A 25,247-nucleotide genomic window follows, 5' to 3' on the forward strand; every position below is an offset into this window, starting at 1 on the left:
ATAAATGGATATATAAATATATTGTTAAAATACATCTTTGTGGTTGTTTCAATTTTGCTGAAACTAGGTGGAGGTGTTCATATTTACACAATTGCTTTTTTTTTTACCAGTGTTGGCTGGTTTCCGGAACTTGAGGAGCCAAAAATGTGGAACTCGGAACCAGGCGAAATTACTTGACACTGCTGACAGTATATCTTATCTCCACTCTCATTAACTCCTGTATCGCTGCTACACATCTCCATTTTTCCATGAACCCTTAAGAACAGCAATATATAGGTCTATAAAATATAATCTACAAGGTTAAGGTGTTTTTTTATCCTCTTGCCTTGCTGAGATATTAAGGGACAAGTTCTGATAACTGGTTTCAAAACGTAATGTAAGCCAACAATGCACAATTAATCATGCAACTCAAGATTTCTTGGAACACAGTTGCTTTTTTTTCCAAACAAGATGGCTGAATTGTACCTTTTTAATTGATAAGTCATTAACAGTTCACCCTGGCTCACATAGAGGTCTAGTTTTATGAGCTTATTTTTCTCTTATAGCCAATTTCTTGGGCTTGTAAAACCCAGCCTGAATTTCTCCTCTTCAATGTCTAGATGTCATTGCTATGCTGGAACTCGAAACCCCAGCTTGGTGTTTCCAAGCTCAAGTTAGCAGCATCTGGGCCAGTTAATTGAGGGTCACTCCCAAAGTGGGTGATTAACAATAACCAGACTTCGGTCTGGAGAACAGGGAGTATCCAGTAGACATTTGCAGGGGTAACTGACCATCCAAATTGATAATTCAGAGGAATTAAACATTTATAGCCACATTTGTGACAATGAAGCCTCAAAGTGTTTCCATAAAACTGTTCCTTTCTTGTAAGGCAAGTTCTTGACAGGCAATAAATGTCTATCTTCCCTGCTGCTTTAAGGGAGTTATACCCATATCTTGGCTGGAATTACATTATGTTTCAACACAAAACTCAAGAGCATGTAATCTTAAATGCACTACCTTGTGTCAACTTACATTCCCTCTTACAGGCAAATGATCTGATACATTGTTTATACTGTGGTTACAGACGATGAGAGGTGAATTTGTGAGAGTCAGCACTTAAATCACAGTAACACCCTTAAAACTATGTGGGGCGTGACTCACTGAGGTGTGTTTGATTTTCATACGCTGTAAGAAAAACTGCTTCCTACAAGACCATCAGGTGTGAAAATCTTGTGTAGTGAACTAAAGTAACAAAAACATGTTTTTCCATTGCCAAACATGTTGTTAACAAATGTGTAACAACACAGCTGTGCTCTGGGTTGTTGTTTTTAGGAGAAACCATGTAGTTTCTTATATTTAAATCCATCCATCCATTTTCTAACCCCTTCTTCCAATTCAAGGTCACATTCAAGCCAGAGTGTATCCCAGCAAGCAACAGCGACAAAGCAGGATACACACTGGACAGGATGTCAGTCCATCACAAGGCACACACAGGCACAACACGCACACACTCACACCAGTTTTCCCAGAAGCCAATTAACCGAACAGTATGTTTTCAGACTGTGGACCAGAACACTTGGAGGAAACTCAGATGAACATGGATGGGGAGAACATACAAACTCCGAGCGGATAGTACCTCCAATCTAGAACTGAACCCAGGACCCCAGCACTGTGAGGCGTCAATCGCTTACTAACTGTGCCACTATGCCGCCCCTATGTTTAAATCCTTTTTAAAAACTGCCATTACCTGTGTAAACGTTGCCACATGAAAATCTGAGTACAGCCACGGAAAAGCACAATGAAATGGTAAATGAGAAGGCAAAGCTCACACAGTAAAACAAAATACAGTATCCATGAAAATACAGCACAACACAAACTGGGGGCAATTTTGACCAAAGTCAATCCACGTTTAAACACAGTTTAACACACCATAAACACAGTGGAGAGATGGGAAACAATGCTTGAAAATTTTTCCTAAATTTGGCAAACAGAACAAAGCTTAAACGCAAGAGGGTTTTTTAAAAATAGTCATGACAAACATGACTTGTCCATCTAGACAGGAACTCACGGTAGCTGTTTGACGTATAAAGTAAATTCTCGTCAAACTGTCGTAATACTTAATTATTTTCTAGCAACAGTATGAGCCACTTCTGATTATACAGGCTACAGGCACGTGTGTGTGAGCAGAGACATAGTGCCTGATAAAAAAATGATTGTACATTTGAGTACATTTGTACAGTTGAAGGTCTACGGTATATCATTTTTATCACAATTGGAAGCGTGTAAGGCCTTGAAATTAGTAAAATGGTAAAAACATAAAGCTTAAAAATATGAGGTGGTCATTCATCTCTTTTGACTTTTGGTCAAATTTGACCCCTGTGGTTTTCAATGCCTACATGTAGTTGATCGGAGGATCTCATCCAGCTGTTTCTTAAAAGAACTGGTGGAAATGGCTTCAATCACATGGCTGGGCAGCCAGTGTTCTCCTACTAGCTATGTTACTAGTAATAGCAATGTGACAGATTGTCCATAGCTTGGCTCTTACAGTATGGAGGATTTAGAATTCTGACATAACATTGCTCTTTTTTATAAGTGTGAAAGAGCACACAATCTAAACCCCAGAAAGGAAACAAAACCCATCTCTCTTCCTGATCTGGAGGCCAATCTACACTGTCTGAAGGATTGAATGACTACCAACCCATTTTAGCTTAGAGAGCGTAAAAACATTATCAAAGATTCTTGCCAGCCCTTCTTAACCAAAATAACTTTTTCCTCAAAAAACAAAATCAGGCACTATAACAAGAGGTCCTGAGCTCTGCACAATCTCATCACCGAAACACTCCTGGGCATAATGAACCCAGGGGAGTATTCAGCTGGCAATATTTTTCTCCCATGGCCAACTGGGAAAAGTAATTGTGTGTTACCCCTGCAGGACTCAGTAAAGTATTCAGGATACTAAAGACAAGGTTAAAAAGGCTAGAGACTTTACTATACCATTGGCCCATAATAGAAACCCACTATAACTTAGTTCTATTCTTTGTTACAAAGGGAACCCTCTTTCTATCCTCTCTGCATTAAACATTGAACAAAAACAATTGATATGCATATAGTGCTATTTCACAGTTTATTACCAGATTTTTTCCATTTGGTGTCCTAGCTGTTCACCCAGCTTGTCATTTAAGAGCTCATCACTAAACCCAGCACACTCACTAACAGTGGTTTAATCAGTAGGCACGGCGCTCCTATTTGCTATAGTGTGCTCAACCTCTCACTAATGACCTAGAAAAAGTCATTCGATTCCCACACTACTGCGCTAATGCTCTTCATTAGCATGTGGTTGAAACAAGCAAAGAAAGAGTTCACTGCTTTCTACTGGAGCGTAGAGGACCCAGACAGTCAGCCTCGTTAATTTAACAAGTCATTATCATTTTAATACTTTCACAAATATATCCCACTCTGTTCACAATGCGTTTCTCCCCCTAAACCTTATGAGGATGAGTTGTTGTGCTGTGTCAGATCCAGCTGTTGTGAAAAGGGGAGATTCTGCATGACGCCTGCTGTGTTACTTCACTCACCAGCTGCTTGGATTTCTCTCTTGGCTTCCTATGCTGAGGACTATACACCCACAAAATGTTCCTCCTGCTGACACTGCTTATTCGTACAGCAGGGTTTTGAAAAAATATATATACACATTTTATTGACATGGCAACTAGCAAAACAAACACAAGCTAAAGGCAAATGTCTGAAGCACAGTCAGGTGACGATTTTATATCTGAAAAAGACTGAAAACTTTTTAGAGTTTGAGACAGATTAGTCAACAGAAAACATTGTTTCTGCATAATTGTCACTGCAAAGTAGTCCCAACGTGCCACAGTAGGGCAATAATGCGCACAGTGCACATTATGGCCTTCCGAGTGTTTATCTCCATACTCCACTCTTAATACACATACAGTCAAACTAAAGCCAAGTTATGTCCTACAATCAGTCATCCAAACTGCCTGGGGCTAAAAGTCAACAGTAAAAGCTTCTAAAAAACTGATGTAACTCCTCTGCTATTTTCCCCTTTGAAATTTCAAACTCCAGTTTGTGAACAAAGTCCTGTCTATCTTCAGAATAGAAATCTCCGACCACTGACCAAACTCCATTTCCAAACCGCTGCCTATTTGTACTTTCTCCCGAAAGAAACCTCTTCATTTCAGGCCATCGGTGACTTAGGAGCGGGTAGTAGCCATTCTTTTAAAAACAAAAAAGCACAAATGGGAAAGTGGTCATGTCTGGAGGGCACTGGGGCCTACAGCTGAGGACAGTGTGAGGAATTAAAATGAAACTGCCAGTTTCTCAGAGCCCGTCTACAACAAAAACAGTAAGTTTATGACTTTGATCTGTATAAATGTTGATAAATGAAAGAAGAAACTAGGTGTGCTTGCGGCAGCACATTTCAGCCCTGTTAAGCATAGCATTGCCTACCTGTTGGGGATGGCTGAGATAGGTGGGTATAAGGTGGTATAATGTCATGGAATAAACTCTTGTTAACTGATAACTCCATGAACCTGACATCTTAGGAAAGATTGTTTCACGGCTGTAGCGATGTCACTGGTTTTGGCACTTTTCACAGTCTGAAGGACTTAAATTGCTTTAATTTGGAAACACATGCTTAAAACCTATGCAAGGTGACTGTTTCTGCTTTTGTAAGACTTGCAAGGTTGTACTGTGATTTTTGTAACAGACAGTGCTCTTAAAACATAACTCATTTGGCACGTTCTAAGAAAGCAGTACTAATCCATTGAGATTGACCTCTAGACAGACAACATCCCCCTGTTTACTGTGAATATGCTTCACCGGGGACACATGCTGAAATGCGATTTTGTGTTGCTCAATCCGTTTTGATGTAAAAGGTCCCTAGTCATGGTAAACACCATCTTTAAACACTTTGTTACGGGCGATCTTTCACAAGGTCATGGAGAAAACAGCTTAGAAATGTTTCAACATATCAAAAAAAGCAAAACTAAGCAATGATAAAACAGAAAAATAAAGGACAGGATTTTAACAAACTGTACAGTAATATACTGTAGTTAACATAATATAATGTTTGAGAATGATTAAAAGGTGTCTTTTTCTCTCAGTGAAAAAGAAAAAAAAAATGCAGTTTTTCTCTGTATTAATGTCTCTAAATTAGAGAAATTTACGTCCTTTAGACTGAAATGATGATTTAAGCACTCCTGTATAACCTGACATGTTGTGATCAATTACATAACTACACTGATGCATCAGTGAAATTGCGATAAGTGAAATTGCACTCCAGAAGTGCCACAGTTGTGCAGTGGTTAACATTGCTGCTATGCAGTGATGGGGGTCCAGGGTTCATTTCCTGGGGTGCTATCTGTGTGGACTTTGTTTGCTCTTCCTGGTTTCACGGGGTTTGCTCCTGGGTGCTCCACTTTACTAAACACTTGGCAAGATAATTGGCTTCTGGGTAAAATCGGCCCTGGTGAGTGTGTGCATGGTTCTGTCTGTGTCGGTCTGCCTTGCAATGGACTAGCGTCCCTTCCATGGTGTATCCCACCTTGTCCTCTTGCTTGTCAGGGACAGGCTCCGGCTTCCCCATGACCCTGAAATGGATAAAGCAGTTGGACGACGGATGGCTGGATCCAGTGATCTCCATGATGGACCACAGTTATTGCAGTAGTATGATTCAGAATAATAATTAACCTCTGAGACCGTAAGCCAGTTTAGGTTCAGCCTGTTTATTTAAAATATATGCTCCCTGACATGAAGTCCACCACCCCTACAGTGAATGTCTCTCCTTGATCCAAAACAATACTAAGATTAAGAGATACAGGACTGCTGGGTGACAAGACGACCAAGAGCTTTTCATAAGAACATGACAGAAATGAGAAGAGGCCGCTAAACCCCATCAGGTTTGTTTGGGTAGCTAGTTGCAGACTCCTACTGCCCTTTGTGTAAAAAAACAGGTGCCTACTGTGCTCAGTTTTAAATGCACTTGCTCTCTAGTACATCCTCTAGTTTGTTTAGTTTGAAGAAGTTCCATTTTCACAGTCCATGGGAGAATGTCGAAGCTTGAAATGGGTCTCCGTACAGATGGCTCTGCTGCTAAAAAGACTAAAGAGGTTCGATGTCAGCCTGCAAGCTGTTACTGAAAAGCCTGTCAGTGTGAAAGAGTCCTGTGAGTCTGGGAATGTGTCTTCTCTGAACTGCTTCTAGAGTAGAGGTGTATCTTGTACCCTGGTGACCTGAACTTGAACACAGTTCTCTAAATGTGGTCCTACAAGTGTGTCTTTTCAAATCAACATCCCTTGATTTGAAGTCTGTGCTTTTATTTCTATAAACAGTACTATCATCCCATTTGCCCTTTTATTTGTTCCCCATATTGAAATCTATTTTAGAAATATTTTCTTCAATCTTACTGTTTCCTTTCTCATAACTATAATTTATGGTTTTTTTTTCTATCTGCACTTATTTACATTAAATGTCATCTGCTAACTGTTTGCCCAGTCCAGTGAATTTAGTTGAAGTGCTTTTGAATTGCTTTTGCAGCTTCTACAGAGTTTTTTTTCTAATCCTCCTACTCCTTCACATTAACTATTTCTTTATATAGATGATCAATCTACATCACTGATATATATTATGGAGAGCTGTGGTCATAATACAGATCACTGTGGTACAGCATTAATTACTGTTTCCTGTCGATCAGTTCTAAGTTGTAACTCACTTTAGCATTCAAATGATGATTTAACATATCACCTTTTCAATTTTTTCACTTTAAAACTGTCACACAGATAGGATGTTAGATTTAGATTTATGGGGTACAATTTAGCACTGTCCTCATGCCCCAAGAATTGTTGTATCTTTTCTTAACAGAAGAAAAGCCTTTGTGTTTGAGATTTTTGGTCAGTGTCCGATGTTCAAATTTTCATGTCAGATACCTTAGGGAATGGAAGAGCCGTTTCTGTTTCTGAAATGTTCTTCTATAATGTTAGTCGCATTGCTGTGAAAATCAAGTAAAGTGTTTCGGAAGGACAAAGCTGCTCCTTAAGATGTTCACAAAATAAAACCTGTTTTTCTGTAAAGATTAACTAAAACAGTTATCTATGAAGCTCTAATTGCCCTCGCATATTTGACTATTTGGTCTTGAGCTAATCATAAACCACCGATGAGTCTAATATTACACCGCCGCTATAAAATATTTTTCCCCGGTGGTTACGCAATCAACACACTCACAAATAAAAAGCTAAACAGTATGTGCGCTGGAAACTTTTTTTAAAGTGAGAAAACAGACGCAATGCAATCACTCGTACATTTCAAAATCCTTGTAACGGAGACATTTAAATAATCTACTGTATTAAACCATAAAAAAACATCCAAAAGAATAACTGCATTTTCTCTTTGGAAAGTTAATTTTACAAGTGGTGCTAAACCTCAATCACACGTAGTCCGAAAACATTTCAATACTGTAGCAAGTACGACTTCGAGAAAACACATTGCCGAGCTTCTCAATGGTTCATACTGAGCTGCGAGTTTCGTGGCCAGACTGCATTATCAGCCTACAGACGGTAATCGCTCAGCACCTGGACACAGCTGGCCGTCCGCTGCCTGAAAGAGGCAGGATTCGATCAGGCCGGGTGGGGCTCAGCACGCCACGCAACAACACCGCTTAGGACCCGACACGCTTCAAACTTGCAGCGTCGTAAAATAGAGGTGCCTTTTATTTGGCTGTCTGTTTTTAAGGCACCATGAATGGCGAAAGGCTCTGAAAAAGCCGTCTCTGTGGCGAAAAGATAAAGGATAAAGGGTTGTGATTCCATATCATACCTGAAACATTACTTGGGTCTAATCTTTGACTGCAAAAGCAGAAAGTGCACATTTCACATTGGAAACAATGGCGGTAATGGACAGGGTGGATGCAAAAATCTTTATTAAAACCTGAAATGTGCTTCAATAGCTTCATGACTTACTTTTCATAATGTGAAAGTGGCCTTTTGTCTGAATACCGGCTGCACAAACCCCTCCCTGCCACCTTATAATTATGGGGCAGAGTGTTGGGCAATTATAATAACTCATCTTGTTCTCCCAAGATAATCCCAAGATATTAATCATCACTGGGAAGATAGTAGATGACTTAATATGGTCAAGAACAGTCTTCACTTCAGTAAAGGCAACACACATACTGTCTAAGTAGCCCGTGACTTGTTAGTAAGAGGTGATTTGAGATTCGGCATACAGTAAGTACGTAACAAACCATTACTTGGGAGATATACATTATTTACTGTATGATTACCTACTAGTTACTATATAACACTATATATAATCATAGTTATATATGTTATACATAACAATGGAGTGGTGGCACTGTGGCTAAGGATCTGTGTGTGTGACTGGAAAGTTGCTGGTTCAAATCCTGCAGCTGGCAGAGGAATCCAACTCTGCTGGGCCCCTGAGCAAGGCCCTTAACCCCAACTGCTCCAGGGGTGCTGTATAAATGGCTGACCCTGTGCTCTGACCCCAAGCTTCTCTCTCACTGCTTGTGTGTCTCATGGAGAGCAAGTTGGGGTATGTGAAAAGACCAATTCCTAGTACAAGAATTTGTATAGGGCCAATAAAGTGATCTTATCTTATATACTGTATATATTGCAACCAGACCAGTAATGCAGATGACCGATTGTGCATTTTGGTTCAACTGAATTGTCTCTGAAAGTGATCAGCAGTGAAAAGGCTGGCTTGTGATAACGATGACCCTTGTCGTAATTTAAATGAGCACACCGCTGTTGTCACCAATTGCACAGCAAAACTTGGCAGCCTGCTTTGCAAAACCCCATGTGAACACGTCTTTGTTAATCTCTGAAGTTGTTTGCTAGTTTCCCTCAGAAGCCAATAAAGTTGAGGTGGGGTTTAAAGAAGATTGCACTTATTTAACCCCACGTTTAAACTGCTTTTTGCTTGTTTTGCAGTATATTTCAGCACTAACATTAATAAGCACCACTTAATTTAATTATCCACCCGTCACTCCCAGGAGAATGCACTGTATACTCCTCAACATTGTTATTTTCCATATCGAATGATTACAATGATTACAATGATAATTTTACAGTAACCAAACCTTCTGAGATATCTTACTGTGGCTAAAGATTACATTAGTTTGCATCCGGGCAGAAAATTAAACAATTCAGTGCTTAGTTGGAATAAGAATTTAGATAAGACCAGACCTGGGGGTTCTTTTTCTAGAGACAATGACCAGGTTAAATCAAGACTCCCCAGCGCTCTGCACTTGTATATTACTCGTGAATATTTATGATGGCAGCCTTCTGTTTACAGATGTCTTGTGTCTATCCCACTGATCCTTATGGATGATATTTCTTCTATCAGAGGTCTTTGTGACTTAATTGAATTAATTATTGACATAATTGGTCTTAATTCCATCTGTTTCCAAGATTTATTCTGGAGTTTATGTCCTCCACAGAAGAAAAACAACAGAGCTCCAGCTATACAGAAAAATGTGCATGACTGGTCAGCCAGAGAGAAATATTGATTTATGATCTAAATTAATAATAACTTTAGTAGTTGTATTCTGAAAGTAATTTACCAGGAAGAAACAAATGGAGAATATAACTCTATTTGGCCATTAATTGAAATGACAATAGTTTCTAAAATGAAGGCCAAATATTAATTGAAGTAGTGCAGAGGACCAACATTTTAGAATTCCTTACAAAGTCTACTACAATTCCAAAATCTGTGCTTTATTTTGCCAAATACATTTTTTCACATCTATCTTTAGTTCCAGCCATAAACCCATAAAAAGACTAAGTAGCCTTCTGCACACCAAATAAGTAAACAACCGCATCAATAAACGTTTAGACCAATTCTTTCTTGTAAATCAATCACAGCGCTTGATAACACTCTTTCAATCATTAACTGCTGTTTTGCTGAGAATTCATTTTGCCGGAGACTGAAATCACTTCTCTCCACGGAGAAGTCACTCGGAGTTATCATCCTCGTCTTGCATTCTTAAGAAATCTTTCTTAAGAAATCAAAGCATAATCAACAAACTACCCGGCTCAAGAAAATCGGAAAAAAATATTTTTGAGGAGTCAGAGATGTTACGGAAGCACATGCTGTTTATATAGGCGATCACTAGACGCTGTTTTTGGTATTAACGCAGACCACATAACAACGTCAATACATTGCAAGAAGAGAGCTTTTGGTGTAATAGTTTTGCATCACCTCCTTTTCCATTTGAACTAGCCGAGTAATGACAGGGACTGATTTTCGACCTCAGTTCTATTTGCTTGACTTGACGTTCTGTGCCACAGCTGAGGATGTAATGTTCAAAGAAAATAAATAATAACACAAATTAAACTTTAACCAACTTCCACATAAACTGATCATGAAAGACCATTTCATCAGCTTTTCCACAGGCCCTACTTACACACAGATTCAAAGCAAAAACCTCCCAGTTTCCTAATTGATGGTTAAATCTAAAGGTAAAGTGATTCAGATTGAAGGAATAATTCGGCTTAATTAGGAAAACAGTAATATAGAATTCAAAATAATAAATTCGGTGGCTTCCTCTGTGGTTCTAAGCCTGATTTAGCAATATTGAGGTATTTAGGTCTTAAAGGAACAGATATTTGGACAGAAATACTCCCCTGTAAGTAAATAGCAATAAAAATGTCCTTGCTTTATTTGTATTTGGATATACAATCCAGCTAATGTCTGGATGAGCATCACACTTTTACATTCAGAATAAGAGAGACGTAGGATTTGTATGGTAACACTGTTTTTTTTTCTGGACGTGTACTTTCAATGAAAAGGTTAAGCTTTTTTAAATGAAAAAAAAAACATTAAAACGATATGCATGTAATGCGTTAGTATACATATTCCCATATCGATTCTAATTGATTGATAATCGATTAATAATTTATTATTTCCATTCATAATGTCAAAGACAATTGTAGAATATTACTAGTGTGAAAGAAGACGAAAGGATAGCTAGATTCGTGAACTTCATTCGTTAATGAACATTTTTTAAAGGAATAATGTATAAATGAAAGTGAAAACGCATTAGGTCACAGGATCTATAATTTAATTTATGGATGTTGTGTACACAACATTACATAAACACTACAACTATAGACCACTGTCACATTCCGTGACAAACAGTGCCATCTAGTGTGAGATGACCGCAGCAAAAGTGCTCCCGTAATAGAGATAACAACTCGCCTTCCAAAGTCCGTCTTTAGCTAAATTTGATTCCAACAAGAAAAGATAGTTGGTTTCTTAAGAGTTACTTATTTATCTTACCTCATCCTGTACAGAATTGTTAGCTTTTAACTTCCAAAAAATGACACTTTCTTTCGATTTGCCGTTCATTCTTGAAATCCATGAAGATTTCTAGACGTTGGGCACTACTGTGTTTAATGTTTGGTTAAAATCTATAATTGACTCATGCTTACTGTATATAATGGCATTCCAACACACTATAGACTTAATGTTCACTTTCGTAACTCAAAGATGTCTACTGACAAAAGCACAGATGCTTAGAACAGTGGTTTGCACTTCAATTGTAATACAATTTAATCTGATGGTTTTAAACTGGAGCACAAGTGGCCTACTTTTACCCTGCAAAGGAATAAGTAACGGTTTATTCCATGCTGAAAGGAGAAGAAAAGAAACACAATGTTTCAGCTGTGGTGTCTTCTTCAGGTGATTTTACCCTGACACTTTCTTCACCCATTTGGTTGTTTAGTCAACCCAAGTGAACGCTACAGAAGCAGAAGATTCCAGATCAATAATGCCCAGCTAGAAGGGTGGTATGCTGGTATCATAGCTCACGATTTTGATACCCAACTAGAGCACATTCTGTGTGGAGTTTGCATGGCTCCTGTTGGCAGGGGCTTTCTCTCACCTTCAAAAACACGCCTCCCAGTCTAGTTGGCATCTTGGCATCTCTGTGGGTGGATGGCAGGCTGTGCAAATCTGCAATAGACTGGTGTCCCATCCAGTCTTGCACTCTACGTGTTTGGTATGAACTCTTGCAGGATAAAAGGGTGTCCCTTACTGGGAACAAGTGGCTTTCTGCTAAAAGATAGGTCAATAATTTAATAGAAAAAAATATGGATTGTAATTTTTAGTACCAGACTTCCATCCATATTCTAACTGCTTTATCCAATACTGGGTCACGGTGGACCCAGATCCTATCAAGCAAGGGGCACAAGGCAGGATACACCCCGGGCCGGACACCAGTCCATCACAGGGCACACACAGACACAGACACTCACTCGCTCATACAGTACTAGGGACAATTTTCCTAGAAGCCAATTAACTTACCTTCCGTCTTTTGACTGTGGGAGGAAACTGGAGCATCTAAGGTAAACTCATGCAAACATGAGGGGAACATGCAAACTCCACGCAGATAGCACCCCAGGAATTGAACCTAGAGCCCCAGTGCTACAAGGCAGCAAAGCTAACCACTGCACCACTACATCATCCTATTACCAAACGTGAGCTGCTGAAATATTTAAAAGAAATATTTAAAACTGCCATCAGTCATTGCATCAAATATGGCATTCTAAAAGAGCAAAGAGGCTTGAAAAGAGCAGTTTTTTTTTTCATTTCATTCCAGCGCTAAACTCCTGTTTCATAACAGCAGACCATCTTTGATTGCATAGTCATCTGGCCTGCAGAGAGAGGTCTGATTTTAATCACCACCCAGTGACACCTTTCACAATATTCCCAAAAGCCCTGATCACACTGGAGCTCTCACACACTGCCTGTGGCTGTTAATCAACAAAATATCCAACTGCATTGTACAGTATGGACAGGTGCACGCAACTATACAGTACCTCCTGAGTACAGCCTTCCCTGCAATAAGTAAATGACTGCACGGTAAAAATACCCATCGATGGAGTTTTTTTAGCATTTCTTTCACTCTCCTTCAAAGTCAAATGTCTGGAAATATAGAACTTACAGCTGAATTAGTCATTGAAGTAAATGGAAAAAGTCACCTTTTCATTACTGCTTTTTGTATTGAAATTCAAATATATAATCAACACACTTAGCTCTAAACTGTTTCATTTGCACATCCAGCTTTTGATATTTTGGATTTCAGAATATTGAACTACAAGCTGTCTTGAATGTTTCTGGAAAAAAAAAGCAAGCCTCAAGAATTGAAGAATTGAAGAATATATTGTTATACCAATACTAATGTCAATATAAACAGAAAGGACCCAAATGCATTGACCGTTGTTTAACCTTATATAGCGTGGCTTGTGTTTTTTTTGTCATTCAAGAATACTGTGACTTTAAACGAAATGACATAAGCTGGGTGTGACCAGACAGTTCAAGAAAACAGACATTGACAGCCTGTGGGATGAGAACAGTCATGAGTTCTGCTGGCGAGAAGGAATCTTCAAATATAGAGAGACAGAGAAGAAAGAGGTGGGCCTATAAAAAGCTCATAGAGTCCTGGAGGTTCAAATGACATAAAACCGCTTTTAAAGGAAACACTTAAGATGATCCTCCAAAAGAAAAACATGCAATCCAGCAAGGATACATCAGACAAGTCACACAACTATTTTGCCTGGCTCACTCGCTGTCCCAAGATTGCTGCTGTGCTACACTATTGGTATTGAAGGTAAAGGTGCTGTACCTGGAGTATTGAAGTGCATAGCGCCATCCTCCTCATTCATCCTCTCTAAGATCCTGACCTCAGGGGAACAGGGCCCATGGTCCGGAGGCACATTTTCCTTCTCAACCCCAAGAAGCACTGCTTGCCCAGGCCTTGACTGCTAAACACCAGCCCCGGAACGAAAGGGCTGCAAACTCAGCTCGGATAATCCCTTAATTCCTGTCACAATGAGATTTGATCGGGAGGCTCGAGCGAACAGCCTAATAGTGTCAACTGTACAGGCCACATAATTCCCCTCCACGCTGCCGCCAAATGCGATTCGTGCCTGGGTTTTGTGCAAAAGGTTGACATTAACTCTTTGTGCCTGTGTGGAAGCCTGGGGACGGGCAATCAGCTGGGAAGACTGCAATTTAAACGATGAAAGAATGCAGAGAGTTTCCAATACAGAGAACATAACACAAAAGATTAGACAGACGGCGAACTCTCCACTCCTCCGAAGCAGTTTCGTTTTCAGAGGACTGGCCATAAATGATTTATTTGCCTAATCCAGATGCCCCCAGTCTAGATCACTACATTAAGAAGCAGAGGAATGATGTGCAGAGATGCCAGTCCTGTGCCCTTAACAAGGGGAGCTGGGCCAGTGTGTTTTACAGGGCATATTACACAAAGCAGAATGAAAGGAGACAACGTGTTCCTTGTTAAACAATAGCAAGTGAACTCCAGAAGCTGGACGGCACAGATCTGATGGGTTCATAGGAAATAGGGACATGGGAGGTGCCAAAGAGAATTTTGTAGTTTTCTTATGACTGTACCAGCAGTTTTTTACATATTCACTTAGTTCCCCCTTGTGTTAAGTTTCAGTACAGTGCTCTGCATTCTCCTTCTCAGTTTGATCTGCTCATGGTACATCGCCTGAGACGTGTGTCTTCATTCCAGCTCAGCGCTGAATCGTCTAACAGAGAAAATAATTTGTTGCATATTCAGCAGTTTTTGCTCTCAGAAGCCCACATTAAGGGACTTGTAAAACCTTGCGTGCTCCAGACTGTTGAGGACTGGAGTTTGCCCTCTTGTTCTTCCTTCCTGTAAACTGTGTCATAAGTGCAGGGCTGGCTCAAACCATGTCGATAGGACAGCAGGGGTGCACTCCAACTGCAGTGGCCTGTACCACGGTAGCGCTGTATGCATAGGCAAATTCAGTCTTCAGCTACAACAATGCACACCTGTCTAGTGTGACATCCCCAATATGGCTCAGTCTAGGAGCGAATGGGGACTTACATATAAGACAAGGTTTAACGGACGGAAATACCCACACAACCACATATAGGATGACAGAAACCACTAGGAAGTTAAAAAAAACACAGGGGTAAGTGAACAACAACAACAACAACAAAACTAACTACACTAACTATTCTACAACACAAATATAATCTAAACCTGTCTAAACCCGAGAAAGGGGTGGCAATGCCAAAGAAAAGTCTTCTGCAAGCTATCTGTCTACTCTGTCTAAACTAAGCTATAACGGTGACACAATAATCCCAACCCTACACCACAGCTAAGAAAACAAATCCGATACATCTTCTTACACCGCTCTTCAGAGACACTCTCATGCCCTCCCGTACGGATTTAAAACCGGACCGCTCTCTTCAACCAATCCAGAGAGAGACCCAGTTTAGGGACACGCCCTACTCCAAAAATATACCCCCGCATGGGAGCAGAGTTAAAAACTCCCATAACGTAACACTAGGAAACAATCAGGAGCACCACAATTATTCATACATACACACTAACAAGGCCCTAAAGACTGGGTTAAACCATTTAATAGCTGCTTTGGTTTGACATGGACATAACGTTGTAAATAGAAGTGATGATAAGCCAGTGCCGATATTGTCATTTATGTTATTATTTGGGCAAAAAGCAAATAAAAAAATCAGATGAACTAAATCTACAACAACTAAGTAGTATCTACGTTTAGCACATTCTGTCATCTCTTTTTGCAACACTGCCATTCAACCTCATATAATAAGAGTTATGTGCAACAGTTCTACATGATCATGCATGTATTGTCATTGAATAACAGTGTTCAATCAGTTGTCCTTTCTTGCTCTTTTCTGGTCATTTGAACTCTGTACCATCCAGTTTTCTGTTTCAGAGGGCCTACACAGGAGCCACTAAGACAATAGGAATACTTTGCATGTAGTGTAAAACAAAAGTCTGAAGATGTTGCACAACCTCGCTAGTTGAAGCAGGAAGCATTCACAAGCAAGCATGCTTAAACTAGTCACCTTGGTCATTTCATCTTATTCGCATTGCACGCTCTTGCACCAGGCTTTGTTGAATTTCAGTTAAATAAAGCTGCATCTACACATAATTGCATGGCTTAGTTAAGAAAAGCAAAAAACCCAAAGGAAAGCCTTCCCCAGGGAGAAATCTCAGGTGTCTTTCAAGCCAAAGCAGTAAAACAGTGTACCCACCCACAAGCATAATACCACCACTGCTTTTAAAAAGAAAAGAAAACCCTGGAAAAAAAAGGAGTGGAAAGGGAATAAATGGGTAATTATTGGAATACCTTTCAGTCTGGTTCGCAGTGGAGGAAAAGCACATTGGTTTGTTGAGCAAGTGCAGAAGCAGGATCCCGAATCCTAAACTAACTGAATAAGCAGACAACCAGAACAGGCTAACCTCAGAACTAAGGAGTAGTTAATTTCAAGAGAAGGTAGTTGTGCCTGTGCTGGTAGCTGTTATATCACTACAATATCAGCACTGCCAGCATGTTACCTTACCAACACTGCCAGCATGTGCGTTTTAAATGGTCTGTCTCAGCCAGGTCTTAGTCCTTTCACAGAACTTTCCTCCACTGTGGGCACCCTGCACAGTCCTCTCCTTGTCTGTTTCTCTTGAGTCTACTCACTCAAGATACTAGATCTTTGCAATAACTCTTCACTCTTAGTTTGCATTAATCAAGGGAAACTAGAGTATTCAACCCAATGAGTTATCACTCAAGGTTCACTAATAACGAGTCACTTTAACAACCAGGCACTAGGGTACTCAATGCCTCCATGTCACCAAATCACTTCAGTTTCAGTTCATTATCAAGTCTTTCTCAAGCACCAGATCTTGACAACTGGTAACTTTTCATCCCAGACTGTGCTGGCTGATCCTGTTTGGTCAGGGCTCCCTACCAGAGACACCGCTGGTTTGTTTTCTTACACTCACTGCCCATCAGCCCGCTGAAGGTACGGCCCAGGGAGCACTCAGGCCCAGTGTGTGCTATCTAGATTCCTCTAGCCACTGTGGCGAGGAGGCAAGATGCTACCGTACCTCACCAGGCGATGCCCCAGTCCAGGTACCAGCACTTTAAATCAGCCCTGGTTCAGCTGGCCAACACTGTTCCTCAGCATGTTAACCCCACTGAGACTGGCAAACAACCCACCACACATCCCTGTCCAGCACCTGTGATGCCCCTTAGTGTAGCCTAAGCTATATTTCCTCAAACATCTCCTTCTCACTGATACTCATTGGCCTGTAAGCCAGTAGGATTGAAAATGAGAATTATCCAATTGATAATGAGTTATCCGCTCTGAATTCCTTAATCTCCCTCCTTTAAAACTGAAGCCTAAACAGAGACTCAGAGGCATGGCTAATTAAGCACAAAGCCTATCCCTACAGCTCCTTACCCTCATGAAGAATTTCACTCTCGCTTAGGACCAATTATTCCATCAGTGAAGCAGCGCCTTTTTCTCTCAAAGCTGCCTCTCACTACCTCCCAGTGATACAGACATTTGACCTGTGATTTTATTTAAAAAGGCTAAATTGTTATTACACAGCACATTGCTAGGCTCTCCACGTTTACACATGTGGGTCTATAATGCCATTCCAAATCAACCTTATACATTTGATAACTAAATTGAGATTCTTTTATACATTTTTGTGAACAATATTCTTTTGGCCTGATTGCTGGGAACCTCACACCTTTCTGGTAATGAAATAGCAGAGAGTTTGCTTGGGATCAGAAATGCAGTCTACCTAAAATCACAGGCTGCTCCGATCTCAGCTTTCTGACAGGGAGTAAAATCTGCCCCCAGTTTTCTGAATGCAAAAGATGAAAGCTTCTAAGCAACTGAGATATTGAGACCCAAACCAGGTGTGGAAATCATTTGATCATTTTTGCAAATCGACCTAACCTATGAGTCACTGGATTACCCTTTTGTGATCGAGACAGTATCAGTGATGTTTTTGCATTGGACTACAAAGCTATGAAAAGTGTTCTGGTATTTAAACCTACGCTGCGGAAACTACAGGAGCACTAGTAGTGTTAGAAGTAGTCTAAACCTCTCCACGATTCAGTACACACGTTTATTTACGATGGCAGCACAAGAATCACTCATCTGTGTTTGCTGGCTCAAGCTGTCGCTCCGTTTCGACTGTAATATGAGCATGGGCTCTCCCATCCCCTCTCAGGGATGGTTATCAATCATGAGAAGCAGAGCCACAACCCCCGGCCTCCACCTCTTAAGTTAGTTTGTGTTCTGAGCTGACAAGTATCTGAACCTCCTCAGGTTTGACCCTTTCTTCCACTTGTCTGAAACCGGACGTTGCCCAACAGCACATACAATCATTAATTCAATAGTTTCTGTCAAATTCTGATTAATGTGATGACGTGACACGATTTTTAGGGATAGAGTATTCAAATTTATTGCTGTTCATCTGCTAAGGAAGTGGGAACCTGACTGTTAGATCGAGGCTTGTGAGGAATGAGCCAGGGAGCTGCAGCAAGGGTAAAGATGGGGTGAAGGGAGAGGTGTGTTGAAGAATGTGCGCAAAGGGGTAGTCAGGAAGCAAGATGTTTATGTATAAAAATCTGGATGTGGGCAAGATTAAAATGTGACCCCCCTGCTAAACTTCAGTTTAGAAACTGTTCACCAGATCGTTGCTGCAAATGTACTGGGCAGTAAAAACATGAAGGTATTTGATGTTGACAAAATGTACATAATAATGGTTGTTTGCGGATGTTAATTTTAAATAGTAATGTGAGCATTACAGCATGGCTTAAAGTATTCTACATTTTTAAATCATAAATTGAGGAAGGAGATCATAGCAAACAAATCATAACTTATGGAATGTGTTCTCGCACATAACATCAGGATACTCACAAGGGCACCAACGTTACCAGTGTCTGCCAGAGACGCTTGTTTCTACCAGAAACCACTTGTTTCCCAGATAGGGAAGTACTCCAGTGGAGTTCTTCTTCTGGATGAAAAGCACCATGTAAATGTAAAGAATAAAAGTGTTAAGCATTTCATTGCACTTGTGCATATGACAAATAAACTGAACTGAACTAAAAGTGAACTTTAAAAAAACCAAATGTATTGTTTTCACATGGTATTAGTCGAGTACCCCCGTATGCAAGACCAGTTTTGCCTTAATTTTCAATATAAGAGGAATTAATCAAAACGAGATGGGTGTACTAAACGTAGGGGAGCCATTACAGATTACAGTCTGGCTCCTGTAACACAAATGTGATTGAGCAGGTTACTTTTGGAAATTGTTTTGGTTTAGTTTTTTCCATTATAACAATTATATATTTTTCCATCACAATAGTATGAATAAGCTAATGTGCTGGTCAGTATAGACCACCAACAACTCTATTCAGAAAGGAAAAATGGAAAAGAAATTTCAGCTCAGCTCAGCTCAACACAGCAGAACACTGCTTTAAAGACACTTAAGCATCACAAGGTGCCTCATTTGAATTCATGAGCATGAGAATTCCTCTGCAGCCAGATGAATAGACAAAAAATCAGCAAAGCGTTTTACAAGCACACACATGAGCCCACCCAGCCGTAGTTTCTTTATAAGCTTCTGCACAGCATTTGTACGACACTGGTAAATCCTTGCTCTCTTCCATGAAAAGATTTTACAATCTTTACAAAGATTTGAGAAAAAAATCATACTCAAGCATATTTTTCTGTATACGTGGAATTTGCAAAAGTGCATTCCTTATGACTAGGATTTAAAGTCACAAATGCAAGAATTTCAGGTCAGAGTGCATACTCCACAGTTTAAAATTTAGATTTATCATTTTGAAGAACGATACAGTGTTAGGTTTGATTTCTAAGAAGTGAAATAGTGATGCCAAATACAGCCTGCACTTGACAAATGCAGAGTATTGAATAATGCATGCTTTCTCACATAGGACATTCTAAACATTACAACAGAGACCAACATTCCCTCTTTGTGCACGTGAGGGAATTTAAAATCAGTATCCCTTTGCCAGTGATTTGCAGCTTTCTCTTTTTGCACAAAGAAATGCAGTACAACAGCATATCTGGGCCTGAAAGAAGCTTAAACCCAGCAGTTGCCAAGGAAATGTATTATTTGCTACATAAATTTCCTCTCTCTGGCCAGACTAGTCCAAGGCCATGTGGATGTCAACAGTAGCTTGATGCAAATGGGATCATTGTGCCCTTATGATTCTACTGGGAGAGAAAAGTGCTTCAGACCAAGGCTTGTAAATTAAATCCCTTTCTACAACGAATAGTAAATAGGGGTCCCATTGCACAGCTCTTTGGTCCATTTCAGGTTTTATAAGCAGCAAACAGATGTTAAAAAAGCAAACAGGTAATACATCAGAATTATTTTTCAGAATTCATTTGCACATGCGTGTCCATGCAAATTGTACTAAGACGTATTGTAATGGATATGGCGAACACAACACCGTATATAGTTTTATTATTATTATTATTATTATTATTATTATTACATTACATTATTATTATATAGGTTTAGGTTCCAGAGCCTGTGAACTGAAAATGCACACGTTTGTCTGTCTCGCCCTGCTGAGCATCTCTGTCCATATTTCTGATATGTTTACAGGCTTGTCCTCGTAAAGTTCCATCATCCCCTCTCTCCCCCGAAAACAAGAAAAAACATTTGATTTTGAATATCATTTCACACCTGTAGTAGGAAAACGGCATGTTGATTTTTTTTAAAAAGAGGTTTCACTGCACTAATGTGATTGCGCATTAGTTGCAAGGTATAAACACCATCTGTGATTTAAAGACAATCATTCTATCTGCAGTATTCCTCTACCTGCATACACCTTTATCAACACCTTTCACCACTTCCATGTACAAAAATTGTTTTACGCTTTTAAACACAATCCTTGTCAAGAGTGAGGTTGAATGAGATTTGGGGAGGAGTCCCTGTTGTGATGCTTTGAAAAGAAACCAAACAATCCATACTGTCCTTTTGACAATAAAGCACTACCACAACGTCTGCATCAGCTTCTAATTTCCAACCCAGTGGTTTATATTGCTGGTTCTCCCACTTTGCAAAGTCAGACAGTTGCGTGAATCATGCTGAGGTTCTTATAAACAACTCTCTCTATATACTGTATACTGTACTACATTTTAAAAGATCAACTCCCATGAAAAAAGCAAGATATTAATATATTTGCTATGACACACAACATGTACATGCAAGGTATTTTTGCCTTTACTGTAATTAGAATCACTGAGCTTTCTGGGTGTTATGGTCTTTTCACGTCTCAAGACATACATTACTGAATCAAAGTTCTAACACCAGATAAATCTTGAAATGGTTTCTTCAAGACCTTTCTTACAAATAACCCATTTTAGCCACTGAAGGCATTTCAGATTTCTATATGTCGTGATAATGTCCTTCTGAGTTTCCTCTGCCTCTTGCTCGACACCATGTTCAAACTACAATATACAGGAGTAGAAGGAGGAACGTGGACTACTACAGTATGTGTTACTCGGAGGTAGTTAGCAGTTATTAAATATGCAGAATCTGGTGCGTCACAGGAGCCTGCACACTGAAAATGCTCGCGCGACATTGCCAAGAGAGTCTAACTGTTATCTGTGCAAGATTTTCTGAAAATCAAGAGTAAAGTGCAAGGTTTATTTTTACCTGTAATAAGTCAATTTATCAACAGATATATCCCACCTGATATATTGTACTCCTGAAGTTCTTTCTCGGTGACGGCTACTTACTACCTTCACAGACACAGCCAAGAGGCTGTAACCTTAAAAGTCCTGCCTAAATCCTTTTAATTGGTTGCGTAGACTTGTATGGTATTTTATTTACAAATCTGAGAATAGTTTACCACACCTTGTAACATGATAGTCCTGAGACAATGATTTCTGGTGTGAACGCTTCCCAACTATACGGACCGACAGCAAAGCTTCGAAAGTTCAGTCAGCGCGATCTCCCAGAAGAAGCTTCATTAAAGCAGACGGCCTGCTGCACAATTCTCAACCCTTACATCAGAAGTGAAATAGAAAGAAACTCACCATACGGAAAGTCCATATTTGTGTTGGCTTGTGTGTTAACATTGACCATGTCGTTGCTCTACAGAAAGGATTCTTTAAAAAACAATCTTCAGGTATAAAATATTGCAGATGGGCACAGCTTATTTCGTTTTGAGGAAGGTGTTGTTGGCGCTAGGTAAGGCCTATAATCCTGCTGTTATCTTATTGATTTTCCTAATCTGGACAAATGTGGGTGGGGAGGTTAAACAGTAACTAGGCTCTTATGGAGACCAATCTATATGGCAGCTGTAACTATAGAAACAAGAGGATAGAAACTCAAACAGACTTCCACTATTATATTTTCTTCCGAATATCACATACACTTTGTTACGTTAGATTGGCATATCTGGGTAAAGGCCCAGAGAATTCAGGAAGAATGTTTTAAAATTTTCACAGATGTATCTGCTAAGTCTGTTGAGACTTCTGAATTTTGAATATCTTTTTTTTCCTCCCAAATGTTAGCAGTCCTGAGTGTTCTGATGCATAATGGAGAACCTCACAGTGCTGTACACTGCTTACAGGAGTTTCACTTTTGTTTTCACGGCCGATTCTGTATTCTCTATTTGACATGAAGAGAATAATATCACACGGGAGTGCTAAAGAAAATAGTTCAATTCCATGTCTACTCAATAACAACATTTGCTTTCAAGAAACAATGAAAAGAGAGTGATATTCATGTGTATCAGACCTTGAAAAGGCACAGGATACCAGTTCTAAAGATCTAGGTCACTTTACTTTGAACATTCCTGACATGTGGAAATGGCACTGTACATGTACGTACATAAACAAGCACAAATTAAGAAAACATTTGTATCCGGGGGTCCACACTTTTAAGACAGGCATGAAATTTCTGTGTGATACCTTGCCATTTCTGCAGCTCTGACAGGGCGATTCTTTTAATATCCTTGCGCTATCTATCTGTCCATCCATGAGAACCAAAGGGTCAACTTTTGAGTTATTCTGACTATTTACAATGAAGATACAGGCTATTGTAATTTGACTGCTCATCTGTTTTCTGAACTCCACATGAGCTGCATTATTAAGAATATTACAATTGTAACGCATACAGCCGCCATTGCAGGTTGTTCGAGCTGGCTTACCAGCGCAGTGACGTCACCGCCCTTCCCTGTGAATAGCAGGGACCGCAGCCGCTGGGCTGACGGGAGATCTCCCTTTAGCTCAACTGGCTGGGTCCCTGTTGAGTGACGCTGGAGGCCCGGGTTCGAGTCCCCAGTGGTGGGGGGCCGACCTGAGGCGGCAGATGGCAGGGGTGAGGGTGCATACCCACATGAACCCGAGAGCGCTACAATATTCATTAATACCTACTTAAAATGTACAGTATACATATATTGAAGTGCTATAAATCGTCATTGCTGAAAGGCAAAACAAGCAAAACAACGGTTACGTGTTATGTATTTTTAGCTAGCATACTAAATATCTGTGTTCAGTAATCAGGTTTACAATTAGAAATGTCAATTGGTAATACCTTTCACAAACCTTTTCAGATTTTTCAATACTGGCTAAATTGAAGCAGTCATCTGAGATTTTGTGCAAGCCCTAAATGGAATTTAATCAAAAGTAGGACTCAATCACCTCCAGTCCACAACCTAGATGTTTAAATACCATTTTTGTTTTGATTGTGTTAACTAGCGGGTGAGTTTGGGAAGTGCAGGCAGATTACATGTTACTAACACAAGAGCTGCTTAGATATAAGGAAATGAGAAACCATATGCAAAGATCATTTAAAGAGAGAAAAATCCCTGCTGGAATGAAGCAGTCTAGGACTGGACTAGGAAAACCCTGACATAAAGAGCTTCTTCCAATTCTGGGTCGCAAGGGAGCTGAACACTATCCCAGCAAGCAACAGGCGCAAGGCAGGATACACCCTGGACAGGATGGCAGTCCATCACAGGGCACACACACACTCCTACCATGGCTACCCACTGTGCCGCCTGGAAGTGGAACTGTAAGGGGAAATATGTCTTTCCATTCCAGATCCAGTCCATTCCAGTTCTAGCTGAGCACAGGGGGAGCATGACCGCCTGGATGACCCCTGTCATCAATCAGCACAAAGAGCTAAGGTCCCCCACTTCCCCCACCAGCCTCTCTTATCAGGTAAGCAGCACTGACTGGCTCCAGGAATGCCGAATTTCTCTCTTGAGTGAGGACAGTGAGTTTAATTATAGTGACGTAGTGTTAACAAACAGAATAATACCACAATATACTACAGTACAGTATATGGATAACTGAAAATAAGAATTAAAATGAAATAAATTATAGGACAGATTTTATCCTTAATATGTGGTAAAAATGTATTCTTATGATACAGTGGAGTACCTAAGTAACAATATAAATTTAGTAACGTCTTCATGGACCTTTTACATGTTGCAGCTTTAAAATGTCATCACATCTGGGTATCACTGGTTCAGAGGGGAGTCCTTTGGTTAGTGAATGTTATTAAGTGCTGGGGATTTTCTCTTTTTGTGGAATCTCCAATACAGTAACAAATAACCACAAATAATAACAAACCTGTTAATACCAGAGTACCGTTTTAAAACTTAGTGGTGATCGTTTTGTAAGAAATCATCACAGAGTCTCATCTTTATGAAGACCACACAAAGAAAGCATTTTTTGTATTCTACACATGAAAAAAAATTGCAGACTGTGTACTGTAAATCTCAGATGAGTTTAACACAGTGCTATAATGAGTTAACAAAGCAGAATTTGGGGTGAAGCCACTTGATTTCCGCAAAAGATCATTTTCACTGAAATAAAGTGGTTTTGCCCCAAATTCTCCTTTATTTGTTTAGCTTTGTTTAGCTGTCTTCACGTATGCACATGAAAGTGAGCTTGATATTAAAACACCAAAAATATCTGATTTTCTTTAAAAAATAAACCAAAAAACTGTAATGATCAAGCTGTACACTATTACTGTGTATGTGAAGGAAGCTGAATGTCATCAAAACCTACAAACGTACAGTACAAAGTGAAATTTACCTGTTGCACGAGTACTCATCCCCTCGGTTTGTATCTGGTGAGAAATATCATCAGAAATGTAGTGGAAGCACTGCTCTTAGAATTAAGACTATTTCTGGACATAGTTCTACCAGCTTTACACAGTGGGATGCTCTAATATTGTCCATTCCTACTGTCAGACGTGCTTTAGTTCTGACCCGCTCACTGGGGATAGCTGATGGACTGCAATTTTCAAGTATTGTCATAAATGTTCTATTGAATTCAAGACAGGACTCCGACTGGTCCACTTGTCCCCCCATTATTCCATACAGGTCAGCTTTGCG

The 25,247-nt window shown here is 39.9% G+C and overlaps 1 protein-coding gene and 1 long non-coding RNA gene across 4 annotated transcripts in view; one reads left to right on the top strand and one right to left on the bottom strand.

The window, feature by feature from the left end:
• hnf4a (hepatocyte nuclear factor 4, alpha) overlaps positions 1-22,094 on the bottom strand; it is a 46,915-nt gene extending 24,821 nt beyond the window's left edge. The window contains exon 1 of one of the 2 annotated variants that reach the window (XM_088608319.1): positions 21,931-22,094. In XM_088608319.1, the coding sequence (XP_088464445.1) occupies positions 21,931-21,979 (49 nt within the window). In that variant the 5' untranslated portion in view covers positions 21,980-22,094. Of the gene's footprint in view, positions 1-13,642; positions 13,766-21,930 lie in introns of those variants that run through there. The other variant, XM_088608320.1, reaches the window with a different exon arrangement.
• Positions 4,052-25,247, top strand: part of LOC148648060 (uncharacterized) — a 29,279-nt gene continuing 8,083 nt past the window's right edge. Inside the window, exons 1-3 of one of the 2 annotated variants that reach the window (XR_015926810.1) lie at positions 4,052-4,342; positions 5,563-5,897; positions 23,944-24,063. This is a non-coding gene — a long non-coding RNA (uncharacterized LOC148648060). The remainder of the gene's footprint in view (positions 4,343-5,562; positions 5,898-23,943; positions 24,064-25,247) is intronic. The other variant, XR_015926809.1, reaches the window with a different exon arrangement.

The sequence above is a fragment of the Lepisosteus platostomus genome, chromosome 15, assembly GCF_059453375.1.
Source record: "Lepisosteus platostomus isolate fLepPlt1 chromosome 15, fLepPlt1.hap1, whole genome shotgun sequence".
NCBI lineage: Eukaryota > Metazoa > Chordata > Actinopteri > Semionotiformes > Lepisosteidae > Lepisosteus > Lepisosteus platostomus.